At 53.4% G+C, this 15,244-nt stretch overlaps 1 protein-coding gene across 1 annotated transcript; it reads right to left on the bottom strand.

The window, feature by feature from the left end:
- Positions 1 to 754: 754 nt before the first annotated feature.
- ZBP1 (Z-DNA binding protein 1) lies at positions 755 to 10,526 on the bottom strand. The gene is made up of 8 exons (XM_081034040.1): positions 10,303 to 10,526; positions 7,470 to 7,694; positions 6,756 to 6,821; positions 6,140 to 6,313; positions 4,592 to 4,759; positions 3,255 to 3,458; positions 2,145 to 2,381; positions 755 to 1,061 (listed from the first exon to the last, which is right to left on the bottom strand). The coding sequence occupies exons 1-8, from the start codon at positions 10,334 to 10,336 to the stop codon at positions 916 to 918; spliced, it is 1,254 nt and encodes a 417-aa protein (XP_080890166.1). The 5' UTR covers positions 10,337 to 10,526; the 3' UTR covers positions 755 to 915.
- Positions 10,527 to 15,244: the final 4,718 nt, after the last annotated feature.

Raw genomic sequence — 15,244 nt, 5'->3', positions numbered from 1 at the left:
GCGTAAGTCCTAGTCCACAATGGCCTGCCTGGCTGATGGGGCATTTCTGAAGCAGGCTTTATGCTTGGACTTGTTTATATTAAATGAGCCCATACATCCCTTTTGTGCTGAAGTGGGTCCCCGCTTTCTGTCATTTACAACCAGATGAGTCTTGATGAATAGTGAGAGACAGACAATAATGAAGCAATGACAGAGCAGTGAGCCGCCTCCCTCTATCCTTCCCCACCTTCCTCCTATCATGCCTCCCCAAATGGCCTCCAGTCCGCACCCCACTCCTGGGTCCCGCACCCCACTCACACTTCTTGTAAGGGGACTCAGCCCCCAGCAAGCACCCTATCTGGTATAGAATAAGCATTCCTTGCTGATTGGCCAGCAGAGGTCACCTGACCCACAGCTGGTCAATGGTTTCCACCAGGACTTGGATGGGACAGATTTGTTCTCTGGAGGTTCAGCTAAGAAATCCTGAGATCAAGGCTGAGGCAGGAAGGTTCTAGAAAGGTCATGTGGTACAGAGGTTAGGATGCCACGATGGGCCTTGAGGAATTCAGGTCTTGAGTGAGGAGAAGACAGTGGGAGCCTTGATGGAAGGGGGTCCAGGAGGGAGGTGGGAATGTGGCCTGGGCCCTGCTGGCTGCCTGAGCCCCGCACCCGTCACCCCTTCTCCTCTCGCACCCCGGGGAGGGGGGCGATGCCCCTTCAGTCTGCTCCTGGCCCAGCCCAAGTGCTGACTCACTGGTCACGCATCATGAGGCAGGAAGTTCAACAAGGACATTTATGGGACGTGACAGCACAGTGCAGGGGCTCTCCAGCCTCCACGGGCTCCCTCCCGGCCTCGGCTGAAGCATGTCCATCCATGGGCTCTTTGTTCTGAACCCCACCTCCCCCTGGGGACCCCGCGTCTGGGGTTCTGTCCACTCAGGGCGTGTCTTCTGTAGCTTCCAGATCCCTGCCTTCAAGAGTCACAGCTTCCAGGTGAGAGGTGAGCACGGAAATGGCAGCATCAGTGGGACTCTCGTTGTCAGGGAAGTTGCCTCTGTGCTGAGCAGCTTCTGTGTGAGGACCTGGGGAAGAGATGTCGCCAAAGGAATGTGTGAGCCGCCTACGTCGAATAACCAAGGCAATTTGGTTCACTGGGGACCAAGGCCACTGTCCCTGGCCACAGGCTTGCCAGGTGGACTGGCCTTGTGTCCCCATCTCTGAGGCACCTTCTTTCCTCACCTGGACCATTACAGTAATTCCCTGCTTCCCCCACGTCTGCCCTTTACTGTGTCCACAAACAGTCTTCAGTGACACTGAAATTCTGCTCGAAGTTCTCCTGGGGCTGCCACAGCTCACTCCTCTGGGCTTCCTGGCTCTGAGAGATGCCGCCCTTGCTCATCGGTCCGCTGCCTCTTGCTCCCTGGCATACTACACATGCTGCTGAACAAGTCACCGTTGTTCCCACCTCAGGGACTCTGCCTTTGCTGTTCCCTCCACCTGCAATACCATTCCCACATCTTTGCTGGGCTGGCTCCTTGGTCCTGTAAGGCCTTGGCTCAGATGCCATCTCCTCCCAGAGCGTTCTCTGATTGCCTGGCTATGGCAGCTTTTCCCCAACCTGCCCAGGTTCTTTTTTTTTTTTTTTTTTTTTTTACAGTGGTTGTGTTTCTTTGAAAAGCTTGATTGCTTTGCTTTTTGAGTTGTCTCTGTTCCTTACTGGACTATGACCCCCATAACAGGGAGTATTTATTTGTTTTGCTCATGGCTGTATCTCCAAGTGAGGGAGCATTTGAGGGCGAGAGTGGGATCAGTCGGTGAATAAATGAACGAACTACTTCTTCCTGATATTTGAAAAATGGAAGAGCTTAAAGGGGTTCCAGCATTATTTCTTGGGAAGAATCAGTGACTAAGGGGGGGGCAGGTGAGAATAGAGGTGGGATATCATATTCCAGAACCTTCCAAGGAGGGCCAGCTTCATGGGCATGTGGCCTGGTTAGACTATTCTTATCATCCTCATTTTACAGGCGGGGAAACAGGCTCAGTGATGGGTTAGGCCACTCAGGCTAAAAAAATCTGACCCCATACCCTCTAACACCCACTTTGCTATGATGCCCCACTCACTCCCAGACCCTGGGAAATGGGAGCCTCAAAGGGTCCAGGCTTACCTGCATCCTCTGCCGGCTCCCCAGGGTCCCCACCGCTGTCTTCAGGCCCTGCACCTCCTCCCTCAGCTGCCCCCGCGATGACTCTCATTCTGTTGTGATTGCCAATGGCAGCATCCTCCAGGAAGCAGGAACGGATATGGACTCGCTGGGCCACACTCTCCACATCCCCCTCGGTGTGAGGTCCTGGTGTGGGCATTCGAATTTCGAATGAAGCTTCTGAGCCAGTGGTGGCAGAGACTATGGGTCAGCCAAAGAGAGATGCGAGGAAGGACGTGTGAGCAGCTGGGTGGTGGCCTGGAGTCGTACCCCTAGCCTGGCTTGTAAGTCCTCCATGGCCCACTGTCCTCCTGAACTTCCCCCCACTGTCCCCCGCTGTGCTCAGTAGACAGCCGAGACCTTGCTTCTCGTGATGCCTCTGCAGCACTGTTCACCCGCCTGAGCTGACTTTGGTTAAAATCTTGTGGTGCCCAACCTGATGCCCAGCCCAGTCCCCAACCCCTGCTGTCCTGCTCCTGCCTTTCCCACCCAAACTTCAGAAAAGACTTTTCCATCCTCAGTCTCGCTTTCTCCCACTCCCCATCCTCCTCTGTCCCCTCAGGTCACCACCAACCCCTTGTTGCTGGTCCCCCCAGAGCTCCCCTGACCTCACCAGCCTCCCCTCTCTAGAAACTGCATCCCTGGCTTTCTCCCTCTGTCTCAGGCCTCTCTGCTGTCTTTCTCCTCCAGCTCGTCTCCGGATTACCAGTGATGGGGAGAACACAACCTGGGCCCTCTGGGCCCTGTCGACAATACTTAGTAGGTCACCCAGTACTTAGGTGGCTCCTGCCCTCCACCCTCCTTAGATGCCATTCCAGTCGGCCATCTCCTCTGTCCCCACTTCATCTGGCCCAGCCTCTGCAGCTCCATGCCCATGGCACAAATGAAAAAAGCTGAGGTTTCCTGAGGTGGGTAGTAGGGATGGGAACCTGCTCTACACTGCAGTACAGCCTCCTGGTGGATGGAAAGGAATTTCCCATCATGCCTCTCTTCCTGTAAGACTGGCTCAAGTCCCATCTAGAGAGAAGCCAAACAGGGTGGGGTTGGGGCGGGATGGCTGCGTGATCCCATTACCTGGGTGCCTGCCAGAGGGGCTGCAGGCAGGGCCCTCGGTCGGGGTGCTATGAAGACTCATCTGATTGCCATGTCCCAGCTGCACCCGTCTGAGCTCAGAGTTCTCCATGCGGATATCCTGGGGCCCCCAGGATCCAGCCAGGGGGTCCTCAGTTGATGGGTCAGTTGATGCCGGTAGAGGGAGGTTGAGGGGAGCTGTGGGGCCTGGCAGGAAACACAGCCACATGACCTCTGACCTGACTACCCCTTCTGACACACCCCCGACACCCACATACAAAAAGTCCTGGCCGGACACAGGAGACTGGCCTCTGAATTCTCCCTGGACACCCTCAGACAGGGAATGATTATTTCAAGCTCTGGGTGGGAGAGCAGATGGGCCCAGCAGAACAGTTAGTTAGCATAGCGCTCCCCAGGTTTTTACCACTGGTGCATGGGGTGTCACTGGGGCACTTGAAAACCAAACACAGCACATCATCTGCTTCCTAGTTCTTATCAATCCTCTGAGCCCATCCGGAGAAAGTCCCCTTTGGAGTTAGGACATCTGTAACGCCCAACACCCGATGCTTGGAGCCGTTGACACTGTTTTATTCTCTCAGCGTTTATTTTTATGGTAACCTTCCTGGTTTCCAACATAAGGTAATGCTATACAAGTTCATTTTAAAATAAATTTGAGCAGAACAAAAAAGTAAACCATATAACAACAGTAATTAAATAAGCAGACATGGGTGTGGCCAAAATTGGGAAGGGGGAATGCAGAGAGCAAACATTGACCTAGATTCTAGGACAAAGTTCCTCATTTCACAATTGGGCGAACTGAGGTCCAAAGTGGGGAAGGCTTCTCTTGAGGTCACAGGGAGTGTTCCAACTTTTGGGCTGATGCTCCCACCCGTGTCCCATGGCTGAACAGAGGGGTGGCCCTGTCCCCTCTCACCACAGTGCCTGCGCAGAGTAAGCACTCATCTGCAGGACCGTATTTCATCCAAACTAGGAAGCACCCCAGTTTCCAAGATGTTAAAATGTGGGAGAAAACAGTGTGTCTCAGGACAAACAAAATACTACCATGACCCCTTGCGACATTCTACTGAGGGAGAGTGAATCGAACTGTTTCTCATGGGAAAGTATTGGGCCCCCTTAAAAATGAGGCGAAAGGTATCGAAATGAAGGGAAAGCAGGAGAAGTTTGATCCAGGGATGAAGAAAGACTTCCTCATTCTCAGGAAGGCCACTAAGGAGGACCTTGGCGATCTCGGTTGGATGCCCCCTCCCTATTCCCTGCCCCCACCTGATTGGAGCAGCTGCTCCCTAGAGGTCCCTTCTGGTGTCTCTCAGAGGACTCACCATTCTCCCCAGAAGCCGTCTGGCTCAGTATGGTGTTCCTGTGTCCGATCTGGATGGCTGTAGCGTTCTGAATGGAAATGTGGCTGTTTGGGCCATTCTGGCTGATCACGTTGGTGGGGTTTTGCTGGTAAATGATTGTGGCAGACTGATTTCTTCCTCCAGAAACTTCTGCTAAATAATACTGCACTCAATCCCTTTGCACCTCTTGAGGGGTCAGCGGTTCTGAATGCCAGCTGGCAACCCCAATGTCTCCTGGGGAGCTTGAATACACAGATTCCCAGGCACCCATCCCGGAGTACTGAATCAGTAGGTCCTAGATGGGACCCAGGAACCGCTATATTTAACAAATGCCACAGGCATCTCCGATGAGCCTCCCGTGGACATCGTCACAGCAGGTTGCCCTACCTATGTCCTCTGCCACCCAGGGAGGATCTCTGGAGCCTCACTGCTCCCCCACCCTCTGCTTCCCGCCCTGTGAGGCAGACACCAGTGACCGCGGAGCTTCAGGAACCCTCCCTTTAGCAAAGGCTGACGGTGGCTGTCCACGGACTGTTTCTGGCCACCGGATAAGCTTTGTTTGGCTCACAAGGCACTTTTAAGAATTTGGATTTGTTAGTGACCTTGAGTCTTGGACTGCTGGTCTTGTTTGGTTTTCCACGTGTCATTTTTATTTTATCTTGGTTTATGAATTTTTCCTTGTAGAAAAGAAAAAGAATTTGCGTTTGTCACCAGTGTTTAAAATCTGGCTGCTGTCACAAGTTATCAGAATGCAGAGACCCCCTTGGTTACCGTGCGCATGGGCCCCACGTGGGCCAGGGAGCATCTGCCTGGGGCTGCTCCGACTCACCCAAGGGGCTACATTCCCACCTTCACGGGCCCAGACTCTTGTGCCTTTGTCCGCCCCTTCATATATATATAAAATTACATTTTTATGACTGCATTGGGATAAAGACAGATATAATCTAGACTAGAGTCATTATTAGTGACTCATTATTATTATTATGACATTCACTTTTTTCTTCTGAGTTTGACAGAAATTAGAACATTTTCATGGACCCGTAAAAGTCCTGTGGGTTCTAGGCCTGTGTCTGCTGCACCTCACAGATAAGTCAGCCCTGGGACTCCACCCTGCGGCTATCTGAGCCCGGCCTGGTCTTCACTTCCAGCAACTTCGAAACTTCAGGATGGGCGAAGTTCTTACGGAAAACTGTTAGCAAACTCAGACTGAGCCCTGCACCCTGGGCTGATACAGTTAGGGGTGGGCTACCTCCTTCCCACCCTCTCCGCCTTCTGCAACTGTAGCCTGAGGCCATGCCTCCAGGAAGTCCTCCCTGATTACTCCCACCAACAGGACCAGCCCCCCTTCCCTTCCCCTCTTGGGAAACCCTTCCAGTGACCGGTCAGCAAAACCACTGCAAATTTCTGGGAGAGTCTGACAAGTGGAACAGGCAAAGTGCTTAGCAGGCCCAGCAAGGACCAAGATTTGGGTGTTGGGGTTTCTCTTCACAAGTCTGCCTATCCAGGTGTGGGCAGCAGGTAAGGGCTTACCTTGTTGATAAATTTTCCATGCGTTTGAATTCTTGTCATGGTCTAGAAGGTGCTTTATCCTCAGGGCATATAAGTCTGGGTTGACTTCTTTTGCTGTCTTCAATCCCAGGGACTTGGCAATGATCAGGGCCTTACAGGGCCCTCTTGCTTCCAGAAACCTATAGATCTTTTCCTCTGGGAGGCAGGATGGCAAGGGATTAAGGAGGACCCCTGGAGTTTAAATCTGCTCCACTGCTCACTAGCTGGGCGACCCTGGGCCAGCCTGGCCCCTCTGCCCAGTTCCCTCATCTGTAAAACGGGCACAACGACAATGTACACACAGGTTGTCCTGAGGACCAGGGATGGAGGGATGGACATCAAGTGCTCTGAGCCATGCCTGGCCCACAGTAGGTGCACAGTGAATGTCAGCTATAGGTCAGAGAAATGAATTCTCGGCATGTAGCCTCTTCAGGGCACAGAACTGAGTCTTGCCTCTGAAAACTTTGTGGGAGCCTCTCAAAGTGTCGAGGGCAAGGCCCCTGAGCCCTCCTAGCATGTCCAGTGGCCAAGGAGCGTTTGGGGGTGAGAGGGAGTGGGCCCCCTATCCCAGTTGCTGAAAGGAAACCAGGTTGCTTACGCTGTTCACTGAGCTGAGAGCCAGGTCTCTCTGGGATTGTAACCGCTCCTTGCTGGGGTCTCTCTGCTGCAGAACAAAAGGATGGGTTAGGGGTGGAGGAAAAGGACAGGGGACGGGGACTCTACAGACCAACGTGGGCCGCTCCATAGTGGGCGCCCGTGCACCGGCCTTCCAAACTCAGATTCTAGAGTTGAACCGACTTGGCTTCAAATCCTGCCCTGCCACGTTCCAGCCGTGTGGCTTCCCTGCGACCAAAAGCTCTCTGAGAAAAGGGGAAGACTGCCATCTAGCACCATCTAATACCATCTAGGTGAGCCCTGGGCACCACACTGGCCCAGTGTAAGTACCTGATAAATGTCGGTGCTTCCGGTCTATGGGCTACAGAACTAGAAAAGAGGATCTAACGTGATGTGAAGTGTTCTGTTATTACCATCATTACTGTTATCATCATCACTATTTTCTGTCGTTGTTATTAACGTTTTGCGGAGCACCTACTATGTGATGGCACTAGGCTAAGCCCTTTGCTTCTAATCCTCTCGCAACTCCATGAAGAAGCCTTAGTGTTATCTCCATTGGCCAGAAAAAGAGGGGCCATCACGCACCCATGAAGGGCAGCGACTGTGTTCGAACGCAGGCCCAAATCCGAGCTTGTCCAGTGCCAGAACTGCTCCTACTTGGTCTGCACACCCTCCCCCCCCCAGGTTGGCAGGTTACCCTGGCTGGGCTGGGCCACTTCTGCGGGAACCACTTCTCCAGTCCCACCATCGCCCAAGCACCACGTTTTGGGGCCTACGAGGGCCACTTGCGACTCTTCCTTCATCCGGTAGAGGACTTGGTTGAGTTTCTTCTTGGGCACTTGGCATTCCTTTACCAGCTGGGCAGTCTTTACGGGGGAGCCAGCAGCATCCCTCAGTGCCTGCAGGATGCTTTGCTCAAGGTCTAGGAGAGGCGAGAAGGGCAGAGAGAGGACTGAGGGCCCCACAATGGGGCCTGGGTTGGAGTCTCGGCGGGCAAGGGAAGCCCCGTGAGAGCAATCCAGGGCAGAGGCCGGAGCGGACATCTGCCAACACCACCCTCGTTCAGTGCGAGGCACATGGGCTGGTCAGAAATGACTTTGGCCGGACAGCCTGGTGGCCAGACAAGGCGCCCGGGCCTTTCGCGGGTCCTCTGCCCTCTGTGAGCAATCCCTGGAGGGCAGGTGGACGGCTCAGCTCTCAGGTGTCCTCAGAGGGGAGGGCAGTGGAGGGGGCAGGATGAGGAGAGTGAGGGTAGGACAGCAGGAGGGAGGGGAGAGAGGGCAGGGCAGGGCAGTGAGGCGGAGTGCCTGCCTGGGAGGCATGCCTCTGTGCCCTGATCCCAGCCTTGCCTCCCTGCAGAATCCTCCAGGGCTCACCATCCTCGTATGGGCGGTGTCACATTCATCCCAGCCAGACACCTCAGACCTTCAGAAACGGCCCTCTCTCTCTCTCCCTCTCTCTCTCCCTCTCTCCCCCTCTCTCGCCTAATTACAGAGTCCTGGAAATACTGTTTCCAGCTCTCTCGAATCCCTTCTTCTCTCCTCTGCTTCCACCTCCCTGTTCCGAGTCATCATCTCTACAGCGACAGCAAATCCACCAGCCCCAGTCGGGTTCCCTTCAGTCCGCCCTCAACTTGGCAGCCAGAACTGGCTCTGCTGACCACTCAGCCTCGTCTTTACTGCCCCCTCAACTTCCTTCCAAGAGCCAACCCCTCCGGGCTCTTTTTGGCCCCACTCACCCCTGGGCCTTTCCCCATGCTGTTTCCTGTCAGGAATACACTTCCCCACCCCTCCACCTGTCTGACATCTATCCAACCTGCAGGTCTCACTGAGACACCATCCCCTTTGGGAAGCTGTCCTGCCTGCCCTGACCGGGTGGGGTGTTGTATGTGTGTGTGTCCCCTGCAGAATAGCCCCCAGAAGCTCCCGTCACAATGGCCTGGTTTACTAGTGTACCTTTGGTGTCTAGCGCAGTGCCGGGCACACAGTCGATTCTCAGGAAATGGCACGGGAATGAATGAATGAGTGAATGAGTGAGTGATTGGATTCGTCCACTACTGGGACAGACGTCGGCCCAGGTGACCCATGGCATGTCTGTGTTTTCCCACCTGAGATGAACGACCCTAAGCAGGATCGAGGCTCAAGGAGGAACTCTCCAAAGGCCCCTGCTCCTCCCGGGCAGGATCCCACAAACCCGGGACAGTTGCTCTGCGGGGAGTGAGAGGACAGGATCCTGTAGACGCAGGGCCTGGGGGGCGGCTGTGCGTGGCAGCCCAGCCTGTCACCAGGAAGTGTCTGCCCCTGAAACCCCAAGGGCAGTGCAAAGCTGGGCCCTTCTTGGGTGGATCTGGGTTGCCTTCCCGGGCAGTGGCCATATCCGACCCTTTGCTTTCTGGGGTTTTCTGGTGGGAGGGGCAACCCAGTTGCTGGCTCTACAGCTGGGCGCCGTGGCTTCCCTTTGTGGTCAGAATGTGTTTGTTCTTGCTGCGCATAGGTGGGGTGCGCTTAGAACACCTGGGGTGCCGATCCTTCACCCACCATATTCTGCCCCAAGCAGCCACCCCAGCCACCAGAAATCCTCGTCCAACCCATTACACATCCGGCTTGAAAAGAGGTTTTTTTGTGTGTGTGTGTTTTTAAGAGTTTTGATTCTTGTAAACCTGCCAGGATGAGTCTCCTCCTTGCCCTCCTCCACCTTCCTGCTGGCAAGGGAGGAGTGAGGTTGGAGATGTGTATGAAGGCCATCCCCCAAGGGGGGGTCCTTCCACAGACGGGAAGTTGTGAAATGGAAGAAGTATAAGCGACAAGTTGGTAAGAAGAGCAAAACCCACTGGGAAAGAAGGAAAATTGAGTTCCTAAGCGCCCCTGACCAGTCCCCGTGTGTCCGTCCCCCATGGGGAAATAGGACAGGAACCTGAGCCATTCCCTGCCAGCACCCCTCCCCAGCACACCGTCTTTTCCTCATTCTTGTTCTCTGATGGCTGGTTTCCTGGGTTTGAGCCCCAGCTCTGCCACCTACTAGATGTGTGAACTCTCTATGCCTCAGTTTTTCCATCTGTGAAGTGGGGGATAATAGCAGCTCTTTCAAAACTTGTGGTGAGGATTCAATGAGCTAATGATAACAACCACCCACCCCTCCCCCAGCCCAAACCACCCTCAGCCCACAGCCCATAAGCCTCTAGTGGTGGCTGAGCACCGGGTTCACCCTCGCTGGTACCCTCCTGGGAGTGTTATCTGAGGAAGAACGCAACGGGGGAAATGTGCACTTCTAGTCAAAGCAAGTTCTAGCTCTTTCTCGAAATGAGTGTGAAGCCAGGTGCTCAGCCCCGGCATCAGCCTGATGCTCTTTCACCTCACGGGGCCTTGGTGATCTCGTGGGAAACGGAAACACCTTTGGACTTATCGCTGAAGTTAATGCAAAATGCTTGGCAAGTGTGTTGCTATCATTGCTGCCATCCGGGACAAGCGAAGCAGCCAGAGAAGTGCCAGTCCCACCCAGATTCCCACTGTTCCTTAGAAAGAAGAAAGTACCTGTCTCACTGGGGTCCGCAGGGGCCTCGGCCATGCTGACAGCAGTTGCTGGAAGCCCCGGGTGGCTTGGTAGGGGGACTGGGGGACAGCTGTAGGCTCCTGTACTGTGGCCTTGAGAGGGTGAGTCAGATTGGGGCTGGGTGTCCTCGTGTGGTGGAGCCGGTGCTTATGGCAGCTGTGAAGGGAGGCCAGCTCCAACCAGACAGATGTCAGCTCCTCATATCACGGAAACAGAAGCCTAGCCTGCCCACATTTGTCAGCTTTGTGGAGGAAAAGAAAATGAAACGGGTGTGTGTGGCTTTTGAAAGAAACAAAACCGAAAGCAGTATTGATGAGCAAGAGGAAACCTGTGACTAGACTTTGGTGGGGTGAGATGAGCTTGGCCAGACGAGAGCATCCCCTGGGGCCCGGGGCTTCCCCGAACTTCTGGGTGCCCATTGATGCCCACCCTGACCCCCCCAACACACAGGCCAAGATTCCTGGGTGGGTGCCCGGACATTGTGTGAGTATCAAAATGACAGCTGTCCTTCATGAGCACCTACTGTGTGCTTTCCAATCTCATGTGCCCTTCTGGCTCACCTACCGAGTAAGGACTAGTACTGGCCTGTTTTCTCAGAGGGGAAACCGAGGCTCACATTGGTGAGGTCACTTGTCAAAGGCCAAGAGATTCTCGGGTTCTAACCCAGCTCCCCACCCATTTACTGGCTGTGCGACCTTGGGTGAGTTATTTAACCTCTCTGTGCCCCCGTTTACTCATCCGTAAAACTAATAAAAGCAGCTACGTGAGTGAGGAGGTCGTGGTGAGGACGAAGGGGTTAATCCAGCTGAGAAGTCAGAGCCACCAGTGCCATCTACAGTCATGAGCACAGTTGGGCACCCACATGTTTCTGGAAAAAGGACCCATTGCTTTCATAAATTTTCAAACGGGCCGGTGACCCTCAAGCAGTTCAGGGCCACTGTTCTCCTTCAGGTAATAGAAGGGGAAACAGGCCTACAGAGGAGCAGGCTTTGTGTGAGGTAGGCAAGCGGGTCAAGAACTCAGCTTCGGAAGTCCCTGGGCTCAGAGTCCCAGCGCAGTAGCCCAGGCGGGCTCGTGGATTTCCCTCCGGGGACCGTGGCTCAGCATTTCTGCAAAGGGAGGGGCTAGGAACAGCGATAGCTGCGAGGAAATAAATGGGTGCTGGACGCTCGGCTCCAAGCTGCCTTTGCTAAGCAAGCAGGGAAAGTCCTGATACCCAGGCCACAGCCAGACCACTTACATCTGAACCTCTGGGGGCGGGGCCGAGCGGCTCAGGTGCTTGTTATCAGCCTGGCGGGGGGGTCGGGGGAAGTGTTGGTCAACACAATAAAAACAGGAAACCACAATAATGCTTTTGTATCTGTCTTATGTGAAACCGAGGAAATGTGTATCTCCATGTGAACTGACGATATTAATTTTAAATGCGAGGTAGTTGCGGGTGTTGAGGAAGATTGTGGGGCCGCCGGTCCTTGGGGTGGGGGCTCCGGCTGAGCCCCACAGTGGACGCAGGGAGGCGCCGTGCTCGGCCTGGCCACCAGGTGGCGCCCACTGGCCACCCCGGCCCACCTCTGCCTGGTCCCTCTCTGCTCCCACCTGTCACCCTCCCCACCCCCGGGAAACCCCGACTCCGTCTGGCCCGACACCCGGCTTCTCCCCCTTCCTCCCCGGCCGCTCCTGCTCAGGCTTCTTGCCTCGTTCCCTGCGAGCCGCTGATCTCTTTGTGTGGAAGGGGCCTGGCCTGGTGGCTTGCAGGTCAGGCTGAGGGACTCAAGCTTGATCCTGAGGGTCAGTTCGGTTTCTGGAAATACCACTTGTGCTTCAGCGGTGAAGGCTGGCCCCCGCTTGGCCATCTGGGCAGTGTGTGGAGGGCGCCTTCCTGTCCCCAGTGTCTCTCTGTCCTGTCCTGAAACCACGCGCAGCACTGGCTGTCTGAGTGGTCCTCAGGGACCCGCAGCAGGAACCACTGTGCTGGAAAGGCCACGTACCCCGGGAGGTGCCACCTGGACAAAGATTCTGCCTCGTCGCCTTCTTCTCCAGGGCAGGTCTGGTCTGAGCTGCCACCTGCTCCTCCCTAGCTGTGGGTCGCTACCTCTCTGAGCCTCACTTTCTTTCACTATAAAAGTGAGATGGTAAAAAAGAAAAAGCATATCTAGATGACACTTAGTTGGTGCTCACAAAATTTGCATAAGTTAGAAAATGTGACGCATCTCTACAATACAACTTTAGGCCCTAGACAAAAATATATATATAAATTAATAAAAAATAAAGAGGGAGAGAAAAAATACAATTGAATGTGGGTGGGATCCCCCTCCTGGAGCATTCCACAGCTGTCTGGAATTCGTGGAAGCCATGAACCTGCTGTGAGCATCTCACCTCACTGGGGGGGACCCTCGCTTTTAAAGATTTAGATTATCTTGTGTTTCTCTTCTCAATTTAAGAGACTTTCAAGGTAATTTTGACTATAAGGATTGTTTTTAACCCAAATATCAGTGGCTTAAACAGTCCAGATGCTTCCTTCTTTCTCCTCTAACAGCCTGGTAGGTGGTCCAGTTTGGCGTGGACACCACGGGATTAAGACCCAGGCCCTTCTATTTTGTTGCTCTGCCTTTTATGGCCTTCACTCCCAGGTTGGCCTTATGCTCTAGGATGGCTGCTCAAGCTCCAGCCATCACATCTGCATTCCTTCCAGCAGGAGGGAGGAAAAGGGAAAAGGACAGGTATCTCCCCTTTAAGAATAGTTGCACGTTGCACACACATTCCGTTGACATTCCATTAGTTTCATGTCCGGGGAAGGGAGGCTGGGGAAGATGGATCCCAAGGCACCCAGCTAAGATTGGTGGTTTATTACTTAAAAAGTAGGGGAACAACAGATATTGGAGGAGACCTGACTGTCCCTGCCATTGCAAGGCTCTGTTGTTCCCCCCAGAGACAGAGTGAGGACATCTTCTTTGTGCCTTTAGGTACGGTCATTCACTGGGGCCTATGTATTGAGCAGGTTGGAGGCTGAGTTCAGAAGCACTTTCCAGGCTCTCAGAGCCTGCTGTCCAGTGTGGAAGGCAAAAGGGGAGAGGAAGGGAGGCGAGGATGCCGGTGCCTCTTACTCTGTCTGGGAAGGAGCTCAAAGGCCACAGAGGTTCCAAGATGGCATCCCTGTTTGCTGGAGCCCAAATCTCTTTTCGCTTTGGAATGCACTCCCCATTTTCATAGCTTGTGTTTTTCTGGAAACCATTAGAAGTCTCCGCCCAAACCAGATGATAATTGCATGTTACTGATCTTGAGTCTTTAAATTTCTCTCTCTCTCTCTTTTAAAAGAGAGATATTTTTACTGCACATTGTATTGGCAAACCAGTTTCCTTTCTACCAGGCAGCCTGGATGTTATTTTTGACATTTCTTCTGTGAATTCACAGGGGTGGGAGTGGAAAGGTCAGAAGGCACCAAATGTGGATAATAACGTGTCTTTGGTCAGGGGCAAAGGTCAAAGAACCAGAGGTGGCCAGAGAGACAGGGACAAAGTTGCAAAAGCCATCGGCAGAGGGAGTGAAACAGTCCAAGCGCAGCTGCTGTGCGGAAGGCAGCAGACTCTGGGGCAGCCCCAGTGGGCCTGCCCTGGCTCTGTTCACCACCTTCAAGGCAGAACTCGGCGGGCCTCCATGGGTCACCCGTGTCCACTAGAGTCAGACAGACCTAGGGCTCTGGTCCTGGCACCCCACCTTTAAGCTCTGTGTCTGGAGCGAGTCCCTACTCTTTCTGAGTCTCAGTTTCTCCCTCTGAAAAGCTTCCTTATAACAGAACCTACCTCATGGGGTTGTTGCAAAGGTTAGAAGAGGTCAGGTACCAAAGGTGCTAGCAGAGCACTGAGCATGTAGTATGTGTGCAATAAACAGGAACTAGTCTTATCATTATGTGGTCTCCAGCTGTGCCTCTCCGAGGTGACAGAGCAGTCCCACGTATTCATCTGGTCATTCACCAAATAATTCTTTGTGCCTTCTTTATCTCAGGGCGCATGCTGGGGTCTATGGACGGCGGCAAGGGGCCGGGGAGCAGGGGAACGGCCCCCTCCCTGGTTCCTGGCTCCCCTCCACTCCAGCTTCAGAAGAGGCCACACTGCCCAATCCAGGGATTGGCAGATGGCTCAGGCTGAGTCCCGGATCCACTACCACTCCCTGTAGCTCTAGCCAATAAAGGGGACCTGGGTGGGTGGAAGGTGAGTTGGGGAGATGGACAGGGGCCAGAGCATTGAAGGCTGTGGTAAAAACTTGAAATTTTCCCCAGGGGCAAAGGAAGGGCCCCTGGAGGACTTTCATCCTTGGAGAGATGGGGATTTGGAAAGGTGACCCTGTGTGCTGAAGAGCAGGTGGCAGGAGACGGTCCTCAAAGGGAGAGGGGACGTGGCCAGCGCTGGGCAGTTCTCACACTCTTCCTTCCCCACCAACTCTTTTTGAAAAGGCCTTCTCCACATCCCGACAAATATATTGAAATCAATTCACATCTAACTTTTATTTTTATAATCAAATGATTTTTTGATAATTTTGTTTGCTGAATTATTTACCTACAAGAAATTCATTTAATTACAATTGACCAAACATTCTCCACTGAGTGTCCAGGATTCTTGGGAATTCTTGCAAAGTGGGACCATTTCACCTATAAATTTGTTTCAAATATAATTAAGTGTAATGAAATTTTTATGATGACTAAACGGGACAGTTAATGAACTTGACATAATATTAGGTTTTTAGACTTTTAATTAAACATTCATTGACTCTGATTTTGCAATGCTTTTTTTCCCCCTATATGTTGGAACTCAAACATTTTCAAAGGCATCTGGAAGCCTGAGGTGCTAAGACTTCTATGCCCAGAAGGTAAAATGAGGAAATGAGGACACACACCTCATAAGACACAGGAGTCCCTCAGGATGTGGCTGG

This window comes from Rhinolophus hipposideros (genome assembly GCF_964194185.1).
Source record: "Rhinolophus hipposideros genome assembly, chromosome: 22".
Taxonomy (NCBI): Eukaryota; Metazoa; Chordata; class Mammalia; order Chiroptera; family Rhinolophidae; genus Rhinolophus; species Rhinolophus hipposideros.
The sequence above is the reverse complement of the archived record's forward strand: the minus strand, read 5'-3'. Positions and strand labels throughout refer to the sequence as shown.